Raw genomic sequence first — 19744 nt, forward strand, 5'->3', positions numbered from 1 at the left:
GAATATTCTTCCTCACTTTGTTTGTGTATGATGGTGTGGTGTACATTTGTTTCATCGGGCCTCTTTTCCTTCACAATGTAGCATCATGATCATCTGGACTGGTTGGGTGTTCTTGACATCTTTTGCTGGTATCTAAACATTTCACTTCCTATTTACTGCTCATTGCAGAGTTTTGGTAGTTCTTTTTCTATTTGCCTGTCATGTATCGCTTGCATTCTCTTATTTTCTCTTTCTGTCTTTGAAGAATGTCCTGGGTCTCAGAATGGTTAGAAAATTGGTTACTGGGCAAGAACATTCATAATTGTCTTCAAAGCACAAGTTGTGCTGGTAATGATAACACCTTCTCCAGTGGTATTGCATGCAATGCGATACAACCATTTTGCTTTGTTGCTAAACACTTCAAGATAATTTATTTGATAATGCCTACACTCGGTTCTGCTAGACCATATAAACAAGGGCAGCATGGTGGCTCAGCAGTTAGCATTGCTACCTTACAGCAACAGGGGCCCAGATTCAATTCCATCCCTAGGCAATTGTCTGTGTGGAGTTTGCACATTCTCCATGTCTGTACGGGTTTTCTCTGGGTGCTCCAGTTTCCTCCCGCATTCCAAAGATGTGCAGGATAGGTGGATTGGTCACGCTAAAATATCCCAATCTGTGGGTTAGGTGATTTTTGCTGTGGAAAATACAGGGATAAAGTACGTGGGGTAGGTCTGGGTGGGGTGCTCTTTGGAAGCTCGATGTGGACTTAATGGGCCAAACGTCCTGCTTCCATACAGTAGGGATTCTATATTGGTTACTTCCCATTTGGTACAATCTTGAAAGTTTACCAGTGTACTGTGGTCTGCAGTCAGACACTGAAAGTAGCTCTCATCATGTCAGCAATGATCACACTCCTATTGCTATCAAACAAAGGGAAATTTAGGGAAGTAATCCGTTCTAAGAATGTATCTTCCCCATGCACTGTGAATACATTTATTGTTACTTTCAACTAAGACATTGGTAGAACATTGTGTAAATGTAGAGATTCCCTCTGATGCTGGAATTGTTACATTTAGCAATCACAAGTCTTAATTATTCTGATTAATCTCTGTCCAGTACACACACATTCACATGCTAGCCATCTTGTGCCTTCAATACCTATTTATCCCCAGTGTAATGCACATATCATCGTGATGACACTATGGCTTCAAGAAATGTATTTTGTCCTTTTTTTATTCCAAAAGGTTGAAAGACAGAGGTGAAAAGCTGTCTATTTGAATCCAATGAAGTAAACAGCTTGTGAGGCCTTGGAGTTAATTTTTAATGTTGGAACAATAGAAGCAGCCTGAATGGGTGCAGTCAAACTCCTCCAGAGCCAGGATCTTGAATCTATTTTATTCCCCCACCTCTCTATTGCAGCTAAGAAGGGGGGGGGGTTCTCTTCCTCCTGCTAAAATTGCATGTGAGACATTTTACTGAATTTGCCTTTGCCAAGAGTATGTTTATGGGACATTACTATATTAGGGCAGTTACTGTTTAATAGTTAAATAATAAATTATACTACAAAGTTTTTGAATGGAATTAAGTTATTCAAATTTCTTCTTTCTTTTGTTGTATTTAGCTATAGCTTATGAATAAGGAGTGTTTGACTCCATCAAAATGCATCTTGAACGCAACTCCTGGCATTTGACTTTAAAATAAGAACAAGTTAGCATCATGATTATTATCTTAATATATTTTGAGGGGGTTTGCTTTGATCCATAATATGATATCTTGTTCTAATGCTTTTGGTATTAGGACTTGTTTGTCCTTGACAGTGACTTGTTGTGATAAACCAAGTTCATCTCTGTATGGCCAAAATGGATGGATCTTCTCAAGTTCTTCTTGTATACTGTCAGGATATTTTGCAACTTTTGCAGTTGCTTATCTTTGGCATTTGCTGATTGTAAATGTTCACACTGGTTCTGCCCAAAGTCTAACAGATTAACGCTCAGAACATCTTCAAATTTGTGGTCCCAAGCAGAATGTAAATCAAAAACAATTGCTTAGCCTTTCTGTTAGCTGGGTAAACTGATCAGTATGTCAGATGTAATGATTTTGGTCTGGCTTATATTTCATTTCAAAATCATTATATTACGTGCAGTTTGTTCACCACAGTGGATATGGATTCAATATCAATGATTTTTGACTATGCTGAAACCAGTGCATACTGGTAGTCCTGCCACTACTACACCATTGGCATTTGCTAGGTAGAAAATTTCAGGAAACTAAGTTGAGCACTGCAGTGTGATTCTTTCCGTTAATATCAATGAAACTGTCCATGAAGCACCACTTGCTGAACAATATGTCTTTCAGGATGAGTAGTGGTAATACGCTGGTGCTAGTTCCTGTGGCGATTTTAGCTTTTAGTGAATGATGTCTTGACCTTTTAGAACACATTGTATAAATAATAGTAAAAACTTCAGCTCGCCTTATCTCAATGACATGGTGTGTGATGTTAAAAAAAAGCTTAATTTGGTCATCATCTGAAATCTGTCTTTTCTCTCTGACTCTGAACTAATTGATGTATTTAGATTTGTGAATCTCCTTCAGCTTCCTCGCTGCCAGTGTTCTGATGATGCACTTATTAATCACCCTGTGTTTAGTTCAGGGGTCTGATCTGGCCTTTGGAACCAGATTTCCTGTACGTACTAGCCCAATGCCCTTGATGCCAAATGCTTTGAGATATCAAGCTGCATCAAACCACTGCTGTTACACACTTTGTTAGTTTAGTGTACTTTGCTGATCATCGCATAATTTAGACTGCACTGAAAACATGTGATTGTTATTCATCCGTCATTATGGCTTCTCATTCTCAACCATCCTCAAACAATTTATCAATGGCATGTCCTTTTCTAAAGATTTCAACTGATTTAGTTATCACTGCTACACCAATGAGCCTCTCTGACAGGAAAGTCACACATGCCTTTGCTGCAGCATCTTTCAACAAATTAGTAATACACTCTTGGTGTTGCAGTCTATATGACACGAGATGGAGTCCATTAATGCTGAAGTTTATTCCAACCTTCAGCTAGTCTTCCATGACATTCTAAATTTCCTCTTGAGCTTTAGTGAATTAACTAATCCACAGATGAATTAAAGTCCCTCCTTGCCAAATAGCAAACCAGACTTTTACAGTACTTTATCTCCGGATTGTCCACACTAGATCTGTAAAATAACTACAGAATGTTTGAACAGTTGTAATTCAGTAAGGATGTCACTGTACGCCCAGTCTATAATGAAGTTTCCACTTTCTAGGATTCCCCTTAAAAATTTGCACTGTCCACATTACATGCTCCTGACTTTGCTCATAGAAGTTAAAAACTGTTCATTTCTTTTTTAAAAAACCTGCTCTTTTGTTAATAACAATGTTTTCCAATTATTATTAGAGACTGTGAGTCATGTATCAACTGTCAAGATCAGCGTAACCCAGCTTTCAATATTATCCTGCACTACACTGGTCTTGTGCCCCATCTTAGGAATGCATGTAAGTAAGGAGTAGGGATACAGCATTCAGCCCAATCAGCCTGTCTCACCATTTAATAAAATCATGCCTGATCTTATTGTAACTTCAAATTTACATTCCTTCCCACTTCTAATAACCTCTAACCCTCTTTCTTAACAAGAATCTATCTACCTCAGCCTTGAAAATATTCAAAAAGACTCCTATTTTTCAGAAAGAATGTTTCAAAGACTCATGATGCTCAGAAATAAAATCTTCTCCATTTTCACACTGTCAAGACCCCTTAGGATCTTCCTTGTTTAATCAAGTTACCTCTTTCTCTTCAAAAGACCAGTGGATACAGCCTATCTTGTTCAATTTCCCTCAACGTAATTTACTCATTCCAAGTATTAGTCTGAAACCTTCTCTGAACTGCTTCCGATGCATCTGCATCTCTCTTTTTTGAGTAAGGTGACCAATACTATGCACAACACACCACATATAGTCTCACCTCACTAGTGTCTTGCATAAGTGAAGTATAATCTCCCTACTCTGGGATGAATGGCCCTTCATGATAAGCAATAACATTCTATTAACTTTCCCACTTGGTTCCAGTACATGCATAGTAATATGCACCAGGCAATCCAGATCCCTGTGCATCTCAGAACTCTGCAATCTCTCATCATTTTAATATTTTTGTTCCAAAATTGTCAACTTGACATTTTCCCACATTGTACTCAATTTGTACATACTTGCTCATTCACTTAATCTATATTTGTATTTTGGTGGCTTCCTATGAGGCCTTTGGGAACCTTCAATGAGAAAATGACATTTGGACAATAGCCTTCTGTGTCAGCCTTGGCTGTCAACAATGTTCTCACTGAATGAGCCAAGTTAGAGCCACTCAAAAAGGTATATATTGTTCAGGATCTATCTTTCAAACAAAGGACTTTAACCCGAAAGCCTATTTTCTCCAAAGAAGATAAAAGATCTCACGGTATTATTCAACAATGAGTAGGTAGTTTAGTCAGGGTCCAGTTCAACATTTGACTCTAAGCCAGTACCATTAACAACATAGTATCTGGTCATTTACCTTGTTGGGTATCATATTTACCAACTCATACAACAGTATCTGATTTCAAAAGTACTTCACTGACTGCTACTTGATCTGAAACATCGCAAGATTGTGAAAGGTGTTATATAACCACAATTTCTTCATTCTTATATTCGCAATTTTGAGTTCTTCGTCCCACCATCAACATACATATAACATTTGATCATTATAGCTTGTCAAACCAATGGAAATTAACTATGATGCGGGAAAGAAATATATCGAAGGGTTGGTATTGCACACTCAATGAACACACAGCTTTCTTTTCATAACTTCATTTCTATCATATATGCTTAGCGTCATTCACTCTTTCAGTCCATGAGGAGCAGCAAATGTTGCCACTGCTGGTGCCAAATGTTAAAAAACAACATAGGTACAAGGCACAGGCTGGAGATCCAAGACATTGCAAACCAAAGACAGCCAAGCTGATCGCAATGCATCAACTGAAGTATGGTGCATAACAGGAATTTTTTTTTTTCAAAATCTCATGATGACTAGATCATCAAATTTTTACACAGCTGCTCAAGTACAGCTTGATTCTATTTAAAGCTGAGATCATTAGCAATGTGTATTAATATGTGCAACAGTAAAACGTACAGAATCAATCTTATTTATTAATAAATCCACAGCTGTAAGTTCAGGTCTCAGCTGCCTTGAATCACATCTAATCTAATTTGTTCCCTTCATGGCCCAAATCCACTGCTCTCATCTCTGTCGTGTTTCAGCAGGGCATGTAATCACTCTCCCAAACACATAACCTTTGTATCCACTTCTCACCCCTGAATGTAGTCTATCAACTTTCTATGTACCTGGAGCATGAAAAAAAGGTAAATTAAGACAAAATTTCAATAAATCAGAAAATGAACATGGTAGAACACAAAAATGAAGTGACTGAGACACAAATCAGAGAGCAGGATATAAATTAGATTCAGTGAGAAAAAGAACTTGAACTATATCTTCTCTCAGGATACTGAATCAAATTTGCATTACTCATGAATTACCAATTCTTAGGTAGATAAATGTGGAGAACATTTGCACATAGTAAGATTTGGGAAACACAAAATAAATGATCAGGTAATCTGAGATAACAAGGTGCAGAGCGACAAATGATTGTGGAGACTGGATAAGTGAAGCTACCAACAAGCTCCAATGTGAATGCTAACACATTGTGATGTGTCAACATCCTGGACTGAGATATTTATCTCCCCAGTTCTGATGGGCAAACAAAGCTCTTTACAAGTGTGAGCAAATCTATTTGCTGTTGGAAGTTTTTCTCTCAAAATGAAATGCTAGTGTGGCATTAACAGCATAAAGCAACTCTCAGTTGAAGTCTTAGTATCTTTGTATCTCACATCTCAGGCATACAATCCTAAATGGTTATCTGCCAGATCTGATATGTTAGTAGGCACCTTCCATAGATGAGCTGCAGGCATATAGTAGTCAAGAGGAAATACTCAAGTGTGTCTGTGGTCAGAATATTTGGCTCAAAGTGGACCTTAAAAGGGTATAAATTTTACCATCATTGTTGGCGTGACCCATCATGTTGTTGTGGAAAGATGACATCACAACTGAGTAGCTATGAGAAAAGCAATGCTGGTTAAGACACTGCTCTTCAGCACAGCATAAGGAGCATTATAATATCTATCTACAGAAGCAAAGACCTCAGGCTCACAACAATTCTAAAAATGCAACATTCTCCATACTGTATTGCATCATTGAAGGCATATTTGTAACTTGTAAAAAAAATCCATTGGATGTGGATATTATTGACTGGGCCAGCATTTATTGGTCATCTAATTGCCTTATATAGGCAATAATGAGGCCTTCTTCAATTGCTGCAGTCCATTTCGCGTATGTGTACCCACATGCAATTTCGAAAGGTATTCAAAGATTTTGATTTAGCAATGCTGAAGAAGCAGCTTTCCACTTCTAAGTCAAGATGCTGCGTGCTTTGGAGTAGAAAATTCTGGTGGTGGTGTTCCCACGTATCAGCTGCGCTTGACCTCTAGATGGTAGTGGTTGTTGGTTTGGAAGGTGTCATGTCAGGAGTCTTGGTGAATTTCTTCAGTGCATCCTGCAAATGGTACACACTGTTGCTACTGAATAATGGTGATGGTCTGGATATTATCCAGTTGTTGCTGCATTTAAAGGCAGGTGATGACCTAGTTAGTGCTTTAGGGACCCAGATCCTAAGCCCAGTATGGATGATGGTAGTGTTTGAATTCAATAAAAATCTTGAATTAGAAATCTAATGATGGCTGTAAAACCATTGTTGTAAAAACCCATCTAGATCACTAATGCCCTTTGAAGAAAAAATACCATCCTTACCCAGCAAGACCGCTATGATTTGATTCTAAACTGCTCTCTGAAATTGTTCAACGAGCCATTCAATTGTATCTACTGCTAAAATGTCTCAAATTAGATTAGAACTTTTAGTTTGAGAAAGTACTTAATTAAGATAAATAAAAACATTTAAGAAAAAAAATTTAAGAAACTGATATGTATCTAATATAAATGGAAATGAGACAAGCTTAAGATCATTACACTTGAAAAGTATATTCAACAAGATCAGAGGTGGCGTCTATTAGATAAATATTAACTGACCCATCTCTGGACTTATAAAAGAGCCAGGTTGACTTCTGTTTCAATGAAAGATTTAAATTGTTTATGCTGCCAAACAGGACCAGCACTTCTGTGCTAGGAGATGGTATAACTTTATTTGAGGTGATAAAATCAATCCTACAGGTTACATTGGATATAACAGGTTTACATTTTGGGGGGAGAACATCCCAAAGTATAACAAGCCGCCTTGGGGACGGGCTGTAGTCTTCTGAGTAATTTATTTTCATATTTTTTATAGAAGGTAGCATGAGTCCTGATTTGGTATAACCTAAATTCAAGTTTCATCTGCTCCAGAGATGCATTATAATTGAAGACATCTATAATAAAGAGGTTTGAGCAAAAATATGCCAGAAACAGAGATACAAGCACGATAGCCAGAAATAAAAAGAACAATGGCAGAAAAGGGGGTGACGCTTAAGAATTAAACAGGAAGAAACTTAGAATGCCAAAGTGACTAAAAATTGTCGACGAGGGGATGTTAGTAATCTAAAGGAAAGAAACTCAATCAAAAACCTGAAGACATTTTATCCGAAATTGAAATAGCCCAGTTTATAATACGTTGCGTTATTTAACCCAAAACTGAACTCTCTCCAAATGTAAGATAATAAAGTGTGAAGCTGGATGAACACAGCAGGCCAAGCAGCATCTCAGGAGCGCAAAAGCTGACGTTTCGGGCCTAGACCCTTCTGAAACGTCAGCTTTTGTGCTCCTGAGATGCTGCTTGGCCTGCTGTGTTCATCCAGCTTCACACTTTATTATGTCGGATTCTCCAGCATCTGCAGTTCCCCTTATCTCTATCTCCAAATGTAGATCAAATTAGAAGCTTATATAAATTCTTGGGGGTGCGGGGTGGTGATGGTGAACAGACAACTGCTATTACCAATGATCATTTACATCGAAAACCACCATCTAGTTGGTTAAAAGTGAAAGGATTGGGGGCGGGCTGCTCTGATGTTTACCAGCCTGGGCAACCAGTGGGCGAACGACAGAAACCACCCCACTATCTGACGCACGCAATATCCACACACTGCTTTACCTCGACCGATCCAGCTCACCAGCCTCCACAACCCTCGTCAAAGATTAACCTCCCCCATCGCCAGCTCCAATCACCAGTCTCCACGCCGTCGCCGATACGCCTCCGCTGATTGGATCAAAGGCTCCACCGGCGTGTTCGCCCACCCTCTCCCCAGAACGACGGCGCAAGCCTCCCTCGGATTGGTCGCCACTTTGCGACCAGCCAACCGCCGCCCAGAGGAGAGGAAGTTGATGGGATCCGCCGGAGGTTTCTTTCAATTGTGTTCCGCCTTTTCCGCTCGGCGTGGTTGCCACCGTTTTTTGTCTTCCCCCACTCCATAATTTGCCGTTGGTTCCCTGAGAACCGATCGGTTCCTACCTGACCGGTGGAGAAGGTGGGGGGGGGAAGGAGATTGGTCAGACACAAGCGGCCCCAGACCGAGCGCCGCTGCAGTGTGAGTGATGTTAATGCGGGACTGAGACCCGGAGCTTTCAACCCCTTCCCCCTTCCCCAATCCTTGGCCCGGTCCTAACCCCTTCTCCCCCCCCCGCCCCCGTTCACCAGTTACTATTTGCAGTAATACCCACAAAATATTTTCAAAGCCCCGACGCGGTTTAGTTTTTCCTCAGCCCTCCCCCCCCCCCCCCCCCCCGCTTCTTCCGTCCAACTGTTGTAAAATGGCGGAGCGTTCTGCTGTGGAGGTGAGGAGCCTGGTGTCTCACCCAGCCGGCTGGCAATCTCTCCTGTCCTTCACTGTCCTCTTCCTGGCCTGGTTGGCTGGATTCAGCTCCAGATTATTCGCCGTCATTCGTTTTGAGAGCATCATTCATGAGTTTGATCCGTGGTGAGTAACACGCGTGTGCTGCCGCAGAGCTTTAGTGTAAAGCCCGAGGGTGTGTGTGTGTGTGTGTGTGGACAGAGGGATTTTGGGCTGCCGGGGGGTGGGGGTATGGAACGTGACGTGGGAAGAGAGAAAAGGAAGCAGAGGGATGAAGGTGGAGGGAAAAGGGGGAACGCTGTACGTGGAGGGGAAAAGGAGGGATGTGGCAGGGAGAAATGGGACATGGGTGTGGGAGGACCTGCTGGAGGGGGGAGTACTTGGAGGAAAAGGGGAGTTTTGGGGTGGGTGGGGGAGCAGGGGAGCGGGAGGCAGGGGGGGAAGTTCGTGGGTGAATGTGATGTGCGAGGGTAAGAGAAGGCAGGATCATCTGGGTGGGTAGAGAGAGCACGGGCGGTGAGGGTGGACTGATATGGAGGTTGAGAAAGTTGGGGATTAGAGGACTTGGAAAGTGGGAGTGTTGAATGAGAGCAGAAGGAAATGCACTGAGATGATGGGAGCTGGCATGGATGAGGGAGCGCAGTGCATGCAGACATCAAGGTGGCAGGAGTTGGGGGTGGACTAGGAAAGAGGTGGTTGGACTTGGTGTGCAAGAGGGTCTTGGAGAGATGAGAGCTTAGGGAGCAGCAGAGAGTGACTTGAAGATTAGAAAGCTAAGTGCAAGGGAGGATGATCTGGAGGTCAGAGATTGGGCAATGGGAAAATAAAAGTGAGACAGGAGTGTAGGATTTTGGGATGGGCAAGGGGAACATGAGGGGATATTGCTGAATATTTGAGGAGCTAAGTTTTTGGCCGAGGTGAGGAGAGAGAAAGAGAAGCTGATTTTTGATTGTTCAGAAAGTAGAATTAAAATATCTGAAGTTGGCTACAGAGGAGGATATTAGAGTTCTGGAGAAGGTGAGGGCTATCGAGTGTTCAGAACAGTCAATTGGAGCAAAGGGAAATCTAGATTCTGGGGGCATTCAGAGCTAGTGAGAAGGATGAAATGTGGAAATCTAGAGAGTTAACTGGGGACATGGGATTTAGGAGGAGGGTGAAGCATTGGGTGATTTTACAGCACGTGAATGAGGAGTGGAGAAATGAAGATAAGTGGCTTTTGTAAGGATTTTGGGAATCCTAGGATTCCAAGGACTTGTGAAGCTTGTGTTGTGCAATGTGAAGAGTGCAGACAGGATGGAGGGACCGTGAAGACCAGATGATGGAGATTTCCAGGAGCTGAAAGCAGCACAGAAGGTTTGGGCAGTATGGTAACAAGGGAACAGAGATATGCAGAGCTGGGGATGTAAAAGAGGCCTTTTTGGCAGATAAATGGGAACAGGAGAGTTGTCAGAGATACGTTATGGGCACAGAAAGCATACAAAAATGGTACTTGAGGAGAGTAAGAGGGTGAGACCAGAAGGTTAGATTATGATGAAATGCTGGAACAGGGGTTTACGCATGGACAGAGCAGGAGGCTTCAAGGAACAGCATACATAGGGTAAAGCTGTGAAAAGGAGACTAGGAGCTTGGAGTGCCCCTGAGACAAAGAACCAGGAAAGTCTCTAAGTGAATGAATGAAAATGGGAATAAATCAGGTAATGAAGCCGTGGGCCTGATTGGGAACGTAGACAAAATTAGACAAAGAACAAAATGTTGAGCTGAGAAGTAGGAAAATAGAGAGGAGTTCAGGAAATTATAAGCAAGTTTTGTTATTGTTTGATCAAAGAAGAAAATAGTGTAGAGAGGCAAGCAGTATCTGGAAAGGATTGGGCTGGATTTTTAACTCTATTTAATACAAGCCTCCAGTTGTGAAACCATGTTGTGGGTAGTTCTAATGCACTAACTGATGTGATAAAATTTTCACTCAAGCTTTCTAATTAGATGAGCATATTTCAGCTATGTTCAGGCAGATGTTTGACGAACATTGACTATACACCAAACTGGAGAGAAAATTCTAGTGAAAAATGGCAGTTTTAACTGTTGAACTTCTACAATGTTCTTTTTTTAGTGAAATGGGTCTTGATTACCTAGTTATGTAGATTTAAAAGAGAAAGAGCATTATCCCTGTCCCTGCTTGTGGATCGTTTGAAATAATTTGCAGGTCGGTTAATTTTTAAGGAAAACTGCTTGTGAAATATTAAAGGTCATTTGTTGTTTCAATTCTGTTAAACATATTTAAGAGATCTTTGGTAAATTTGATTTTAAATTTGAAAAAACAGATTAAGATTGATTTTGTAGTTGGTTGGATCATATCTAACTTGTAAAACCATTAATGATAAGTTAATATTTATTGTCTTCCTGACTTCAAAATTGTCGTGAGGTTTGCTATTCATATTTTTTGTATCGTTGACAGTAAATTATTTTCCAGTTGTATACTTGGAAGTTTAACATTTGAGAAAGAAATTGGTCCATTGTGTGTGTTCTGGTGCTGTCCATATAACTTGCTGTAATTTGAAACATCCAAAAAGCCAAATACTGATGACCAGTAGAGCTTGTGGTTGGGGGGATAAAGTACATCAGTGTTTGATAATTCTGTACTATCCTGAGGATTGATTAATGCTTCACACTGAAATCCAAAGGATGCATCCAAACGTGTATCAATATTATAAGCATGAATGCTACATAATGGGGACTACAGATCAGATTTTTATCGGAACACAATGACCTGATAAGAAGGTCATTATTACTATGCACGTTCTCCTGTTGTGTTTTTTTAACCCCATGTGGACCCATAAAAGGTGAATACAGGATTCTAAATGATCACTGGTTCTAATGTTTTTTGATAAAATGGCCAACAAAGTTTGAAACATATGTTACACCTTTGACAGTTACAATAGAAATAAAAATTACAGCAAGGCGCGGCATGGTGGCTCAATGGTTAGCACTGCTGCCTCGCAGGGCCAATGACCCAGGTTCGATTTCAGCCTCAGGCGACTGTCTGTGTGAAGTTTGCATGTTTTCTGTGTCTGCTTGGGTTTCCACCCACAGTCCAAAGATGTGCAGGGTAGGTGGATTGGTGATGTTAAATTTCCCATAATGCCAGGGGGTGTTTAGTTTGAGTGGGTTTGCCTTAGGGAAAGGCTCTGGGTGGGATGCTCTTCGGAGGGGCAGTGTGGACTTGTTGGGCCGAATGGCCTGTTTTCACACTGTGAGGATTCTGTAATTGTTCATGAGACCGAAAGATCAGAAAAGGAATTGTCCGTAATTTGCAACAAGTATAGTTCAGTTAACAACTGAATACCCTTCGAAAAAAGTGGTCCAACAATGTCTGATTGGTAGTTCAAGATAATTAACTTAAAGTAAGGGGTTGTAATGTCAAACATAAATAAACCCAAGGATTGTGAGGATTTTAGAATTCAGCAAAGGTTAATGTGTAAAATGTTTGTAAAAGCTTCTAGGTACAAAAGAAGAGTTGAGTCAAAATGAATCCACAGGCAGAAACATTCCAAATTATTATTGGGAATAAGGAACTAACAGATATTAAACAATACTTTATCATCTTCTAGGATGATAGATGCAGTAAAAAACGTATGAATAGTAAGTAGGAGACCAAGGGTCCAACAAGAATGAGGAACTGAGAAGAAACTTTATTTCTCCAGCATTTTTGCTTTACTAATCAGATTAAAAACAGACACTACCCTTGGACCTGATAATCTATACTGTAAGGCTTATATTGAGAAGACTACAGATAGATGCATCAGTTTTGATCAGAATTCCCTAGATTCCAGTACCTTTCTTGTGGATCAGAAGGGTAGCAAGTGTAACCCTGCTATTAACGACAAAAAAGGACGGATTCCAAGAGAAAAATGAAATGAGGTGACTGACCCTGACATTAGTAGGAGGTAAATGTCTAGAGTGTATTTTTAAAATGTAACAACAACTTGCTTTCGGAATTCGGTCTTATAGTTGGGCAGAAGCCAAGAGGATTTATGAAAGGAAATTAATTGTACTTGACAACTCTGTTCCTTTGTGTTTGGGATTGTAACGAGTAGGATATATAATGGAGTAACCAGCGAAAGTAGTGAATTTTGATTTGCAGGGGGACCACGGAAGAGACTGTTACCCAAAATCTATTATGTGGGATTCGGGGAAATATACTAGCATGAATTCTTAAAGAACTTGACTGTCTAGGTGCTGGGTGGAATGTCTTTTAAATCTAGAAGATGGGTACAATCTCAGAACAGAAGGTCTTCCTCTTATATGCAGCCGTATGAATTAGGAGCAGAAGTAGGTCACTCAGTCTTCAAGCCTGCTGCACCATGCAAATTGTTCATAGCTAATTTGTTTATATTCAGACTTTTCTGAATTCCTTGTGCCCGTAATGTTAATGCTTAAGTGTTTGATTCTCTTGCCTAACAAATCCATTCACCTGTTAAGCATATTCAATAGCTCTGTCTCCACTGTCTTCTGAGAGTTAAAATGTCGGGGTTTGGTTGGGCTGGGTTGGTGATGGCGCAAGGGTTCTAAGGAGACTCCCTCATCTCAGTCCTAAAAGGGTGAACCCTAATTTTGTGTCCTCAGTTCTGACCCCGCCACATAAGTAAACATCCTTTTCACATGTTATGACCTTCAATCAAATCCTTTATCACTCTTCTCAACTCCAGTGGGAAAGCAGCCCAGATTATTCAGTCTTTTTTAAGATGACCCGCTTGTTCCAAGTATCAATCTATAAACCACACCTGAACTTACTCCAACTCACTTACATCTTTATTTAAAGAGACCAGAATTGTACACTGTATTCAAGTGGTCTCACCAGTGCCCTGTATGACTGAGACAATATCCTTGTCAATTTGCCTCTCAAAAGTTAGCTTTCCTAATGACATTATGTGTCTTTGAGATTCATGCACTACCCACATAGATTCCTTTGCACCTTGGAATTCTGAAGTTGCTCTTCCTTTAAGTAATACTGATTTTTTTCAATTCCTGCCAAAGTGAACAACTTCACATTTTCTCACATTATATTCCGTCTGTACCTCGTCCTCGACACTGTGCCCCGCACGGCTGTTCTCAGCCCCTTACTGAACTCCCTGTACACTCATGACTGTGTGGCCAAATTTCATTCAAACTCTAGTTATATGTTCACTGACAACACCACCTACGTAGGCCAGATATCAAACAATGACAACACAGAAAACAGGAAAGAGAGAGAGAGTGTGATTGGTGGCCTGGTGCAAAGATAACAATCTCTACCTTAACATCAGCAAAACTAAACAGCCGACCATTGACTTCAGACAGGAAGGATGAGGGCATTCCCCTATCTGCATCAGTGGACCTGAGGTAGAAATGATTGGCAGCATCACGTTCCTAGGAGTCACGATCACCACTAATCTGTCCTGCACTACCCACGTTGATGTGACGGTCAAGAAGCATAACAATGTGTCACCTTCCTCTAGGATGCTAAGAAAATTTGGTGTGTCCATAAGGACCTGCACCAATTTCTATAGATGCATTATAGAAAGTATTCTATCTGAATGCATCATGGCTTGGTACAGCAGCTGCTCTGCCCAGGACGACAAGAAACTGCAAAGAGTTATGAACACATCCCAGTCCATCATGCAAGCCAACCATCCATCCGTTGATTCAATTTACATTTCTTGTTGCCCCAGAAAGGCAACCAACATCAGACCCCTCCCAACCTGGTTATAATCTCTTTAAACCTCTACCATCAGACAGAAGATAAACTGAAGCATGCATACCAATACGTTCAAGAGCAGCGTCTTCCCTGCTGTTGTTAGTCTTCTGAATGGACTGCTCAGATTTTGAATCTAGTGTTGATTTTGCTTTTTATTCACTATCCTTATAGCTGTAACTTTGTATTCCTTGCTCTGTTCTATCATCCTATGATTTTTGTGTAGTATGATCTGCCTGTACTGCATGCCAAACATAACTTGTCACTGTACCTAATTACATGTAACAATAATAAATCAAATCAAAGATTGAGGCTGCTACAAATATACCATTCATCAAATGGGTATCTGAGAAATAGATGCAATTCTTGGATTTCCTAATTTTACCTTTTGAAGCTATGCTTTCCTGAATTGCATAGAGTCAAAGTAAGCTTTCTCTTTAAAGTGCACAGGATGATAAAATAGGTACTTTTCTGTGTTTGAGTCCCTAAAATTCGCCATGCCTTCATTTGACTTTTGGCTCAATATCATTTTGCATAGTAATTATCTCTATCAACTCCATTGCTTCTGAGGATAGTAAATCTGTGGAATTACTCACCACAGAGAATAGTAGAGGCTGGGTTGTTAAATATATTCAAGTCTGAGATGAACAGATTTTTCATCAGGTAAGGTAATCCAGAGTTGTGGAGAAAAGACAGGAATATGGAGTTGAGGACGATCAAATTAGCCGTGATCCCATTGACAGCTGGAGCAGACTTGATGGGCTGAGTTGCTCCTATGGTTCTAATAGGCGACGTTTGCGACCTTCTAGTTCACAGCACTCATTCTAGAATCTATACAATTTTGAAAGAGAGTCAATATATTGACTATCTGTATACCAACATCCTTCAACTCTGAGATATAGGCCATCAGATCCTGGGGATTTATCAACTTTCAGTCCCTTGAATTTTTCCAGTACAATTTTCTTACCAATTCTAATTTCCTCCAGTTCCTCATTCACTTGGATCTCCAATTCTGAGAGATTCCTGGTATCCTCAGTGAAAACAGATACAAAGTAATCAGCTTTTCTGACATGTTGGCTCTTTCAGCTTTTGTGTTATTCTGAAAGGACCTTGAAGTTTAGTAACTGTATGTTGTCTGACAGTTTACTGCATATTTAATTCCTTTCTTTAGGAAAAGTGGTGATTTCCATCATCAGGCCTAAAAATCTTGTGCAGGACTTTCTCCCAGCTTGCTCATCTCCCATAAGCATGGAGGATTATTTCACCATAGACAACATTGAGATTGTCAAGTCAGGATTTTAACAAGCAATTCTGAAAGGCCATTACTCAGACAGCGTTTGCACTTTATGACAGCTATTAGTACATGGCAAAAATCTATAACTCTATTCACTAATGCTTTCTGATGAATTATACAGTGGTAATTGACAAAAAAAGGAAAATCAGGAAAATATCTGCAGTAAGCAAAAATTTCCTGCATTTGTGCCAAGTATGACTGGTCTACATGTGGAAGGATAGGAGATGGGTGAGATATTAAATGAATATTTCGCATCAGTATTTACTGTGGAGAAGGACATGGAAGCTAGGGTACTTGGGGAAATAAGTAGTGATGTTACGGAAAGTTATGTTACAGAAGAGGAGGTGGTAGGGAAGAGATTTGCTGGGTTTTTGTGGAGATAGTTGTGTTGTCGACTGCCACGGGTGAGGTGCACGAAGACCTGACGTTCGATTAATGTGGTGTCATTATATTAACGAGGGAACTGTAGACCGATTGAGCTTTACATCAGTGGTGGGCAAGTTATTGGAGGGGATTTTGAGGGACAGGATGTACATGCATTAGGAAAGGCGAGAGCTGATTATGGATGGTCAACATAACCTTTGTGCATTGGAAATCTTATCATAGAATCCCCTCAACGTGAAAACAGGCTATTCGCCCCAACAAGTCCACTCCGATGCGCCAAAGAGCATCCCACCCAGTCCCATTCCTTACCCTATCCCGGTAACCCTGCCTTTCCTGTGGATAATACACCTAACCTAGACATCCTGGAACACTATGAGCAATTTAGCATGGCCAATCCATCTAACTTGCATATCTTTAGACCATGGGAGGAAACTGGAGCACATGGAGGAAACCCACTGAGACATCGGGAGAATGTACAAGCTCCACACAGACAATTGTTCAGGGTTGGAATCAAACCCTGTTCCTGGTGCTATGAGTAGCAGTGCTAACCGCTACCTCAATTAAGTCTTTTTTGGAAGAGGTGACAAGATTGCAGGTAGAGTGGTAAGTATTGTCTGTAGCGTTTCAGCAAAGTGTTCAACAAGGTTCTGCCAGGCTAGATCACATTGGATTCAGGGGGAGTTAGCCAATTGAATACAAAATTGGCTTGAAAGTAGGGGACAGGGGATGGTGTAGAGGGTTGCTTTTTGGACAGTAGGCCTGTAACCACTGGTGTGCCACAAGGATTAGTGCTGTTTTTTTGTCAATTTATGTAAGTGAATTGGATGTTAATATAGGAGGCATGGTTTGTAGGTTTACAGATGAAACCAAAATAGATGGTGTAGTGGACAATGAAAAAGATAATCTGAGTACAATATGACCTTGATCAGATGGGCCAAAGGGCTGAGGAGTGGTAGATGGAGTTTAATTTAGATAAATGTGAGGTGTTGCATTTTAGTAAGCAAACGATGGCAGAACTTATACAGTTAATGTTAGTGCCCTGGGGAATGTTGCCAAACCAAGAAACCGAGGGCTGCACGTAATAAAAACCAAAAGAATTGCAGATGCTGTAAATCGGGAACACAAACAAAGTTGCTGGAAAAGCTCAGCAGGTCTGGCAGCATCTCTGGAGGAGAAAACAGTTAACTTTTCGGGTCTGGTGACCTTCCTCGGAAACTAGGTCAGATTGGTATGTCTAATTGGCACAGACAGATTGGATCAAAGGGTCAGTTTCTATGCTGTCTGACTCTGGCTGGTACACTATCTGTTGTGATGAAAACCAGTTTCTTGATTGGAATGCTTTTCTCACATGTACTTCTGAATTTGTAGACATCTTCATCTTTGCTCTGTCTTTAAAGGGCAATGGGGTGAGAACATTGTTTATACATGTATGGTTTTGAAGGACATAACCAGTAAGCTGACTGCATCAGTCATGTGAATGGTTTCATCATACTGTAGTGAGAAGCATTCACAGTCCCTCAGGTGCTGTAATAGTTTCTGAAAATTGTCTGCAGAATGATTGCACCTGTCTTGCTACTGTGGACACAGCAGGTCACATGCTTTAGTTTGCTGCTAAAGAGTCAGCGTCTACAGTCATTGCTTCTTTTAATTACTCCGCCATCTGTGTGTGATATCTGATGTTCAAATGTGAAGTGATGCTTCATGAAGACCTTGCCTTTTGTTGAGGGTTTAGGGAAAAAACTATTGAGGTTTGAAAACAGGCTTTAGCGTGTTGACTTTTTGTCCAAAGCAAGTTGTTCAAGGGAAAAGTATCCTTGAATTTACTGTGCATCTGGTTTGGTGTCATTCTAAATACCCCTTTTTTTTTAAACTTATTGATATACTTTGGTAACATAATAATCCAAATGGACTTACCTTTAACGATTATGAACAGAACTTCATTTTACAACTTCTTTTAGATGATCCAGGTTCATGCTCATCACTATTGCTTCACTTTGTAGTTAATGCTGCCACTCCACTGCTGGTCACACTGCAAGTAAGTCTCCAGAACTTGGAACACCCAAAATGTTGATGACTGCTTTCAAGTGTGAAGCCGCAGGACGTCATTTCTTGGTTGTGATTTGTCTGTGGGGCCCCTAGTTGACTTGTGTTGCTCAGATATTGGGTGTAGGGCCATCTTCCATGTGGTGTTTGAACCTGTGCTTTTGGAAAAATTAACCTGAGGTTTGGCACCCCCCTCCCCCAGCGAGAATCTTAAGAATTTTCTACTGCAGAATTGTGCATGCTTGGTGAACTACTGCAGTGATGTAGCAAGTAACTAAACCTTTGATGCGGAAGAATATAGGGATATTGAAAGGTGGCCAGATGAATATCATGTAGCATGAGTGTAAGTAAATAGGACGCTTATGAAAAAGAATACTTAGACCAACCATAAATCAGTCTCTTTTCTGGTGCTATTAACACACTGGCTTTTTTTTCCTGGTAATGCCATTGCAGTTCTTTCACTGAATTGTGCCTTAGGACTCCTTGTCACTTGTTTCTCGTAATTTTCACACTTCATAAAATTGTCAGGTAAATCATTCTTTTAAGAAATACAGTTCGTACTTGCGTTTTAAATTATTCATTCCACTTTATTTGTTTGAAGTCTTTCTTTTCGGTTAAGGTGTTTTGCCTTACCAGTAAAATTTTGTGTAGAGCTCATTATAGGTATACTTTCAAATAAATGCTGAATATGTATTATTGATTTGTCCCACTGAAACTTAAAAATTGCTCATCCACTATTCAACTGTTGTAACTAAAGGGTTGATCTTAACCCACTTAACGTGGAAGATTTACTGTGTAAAATTGTCTAACATACATTCATTTTTCCATTTATATGTACTTGGATTGTCTTTTTAATGGAACTTGTATGTAGTAATATTTATGTTCCACTTTAGTTTGCGTATCAATTTAGCCATCCCTCAGTGGACACCCTTTAAGATAATGGTTTGGCCAGTACTAGCCCAGTTGGTTTCCAGTTTAGAATCTAGAACCAGTGCTGCTACAATGGTAGACTTGCACAAAAGGATCATATTTCAAAACTCAAAAAGAGATTTCCTCTGTCACTGTGAACTAAACAGTAATGGCTCTCTCTTGCCCTATAGAAAGTGTGTGGTTCAATTCTTGCATAAGGAACATCTCATATAATACGTGGAGTTCAAAATTGTTTTATTTTGGATCCTGTTACTGTCGCTTTTTTTAAGAAAAAGCTATCATACAGAAATATGCAGAACTAAATAGTGTGATCAAATGTGTATTTGTTGTTTGATAGTTCAACATTTTAATTTAATGGAGTTTTTAATACATTTAGTTAAGCAGACAATTACTATGTACACTCTTTATACAAAAGAGATCTATGGTGCAAATCTAC

At 40.3% G+C, this 19744-nt stretch overlaps 2 protein-coding genes across 2 annotated transcripts in view; one reads left to right on the plus strand and one right to left on the minus strand.

Moving 5' to 3' along the window:
- The window catches only part of LOC125461786 (acidic amino acid decarboxylase GADL1-like), a 188843-nt gene extending 180474 nt beyond the window's left edge, over nucleotides 1–8369 (minus strand). The window contains exon 1 of the mRNA XM_048550996.2: nucleotides 8233–8369. The gene's annotated coding sequence lies outside the window, so the exon portion shown is untranslated. The remainder of the gene's footprint in view (nucleotides 1–8232) is intronic.
- A 149-nt stretch (nucleotides 8370–8518) lies between these two features.
- Nucleotides 8519–19744, plus strand: part of stt3b (STT3 oligosaccharyltransferase complex catalytic subunit B) — a 92861-nt gene continuing 81635 nt past the window's right edge. The window contains exon 1 of the mRNA XM_048555741.2: nucleotides 8519–9055. Coding sequence (XP_048411698.1) covers nucleotides 8889–9055 — 167 coding nt within the window. The 5' untranslated portion in view covers nucleotides 8519–8888. The remainder of the gene's footprint in view (nucleotides 9056–19744) is intronic.

Source organism: Stegostoma tigrinum, chromosome 2, assembly GCF_030684315.1.
Source record: "Stegostoma tigrinum isolate sSteTig4 chromosome 2, sSteTig4.hap1, whole genome shotgun sequence".
Taxonomy (NCBI): Eukaryota; Metazoa; Chordata; class Chondrichthyes; order Orectolobiformes; family Stegostomatidae; genus Stegostoma; species Stegostoma tigrinum.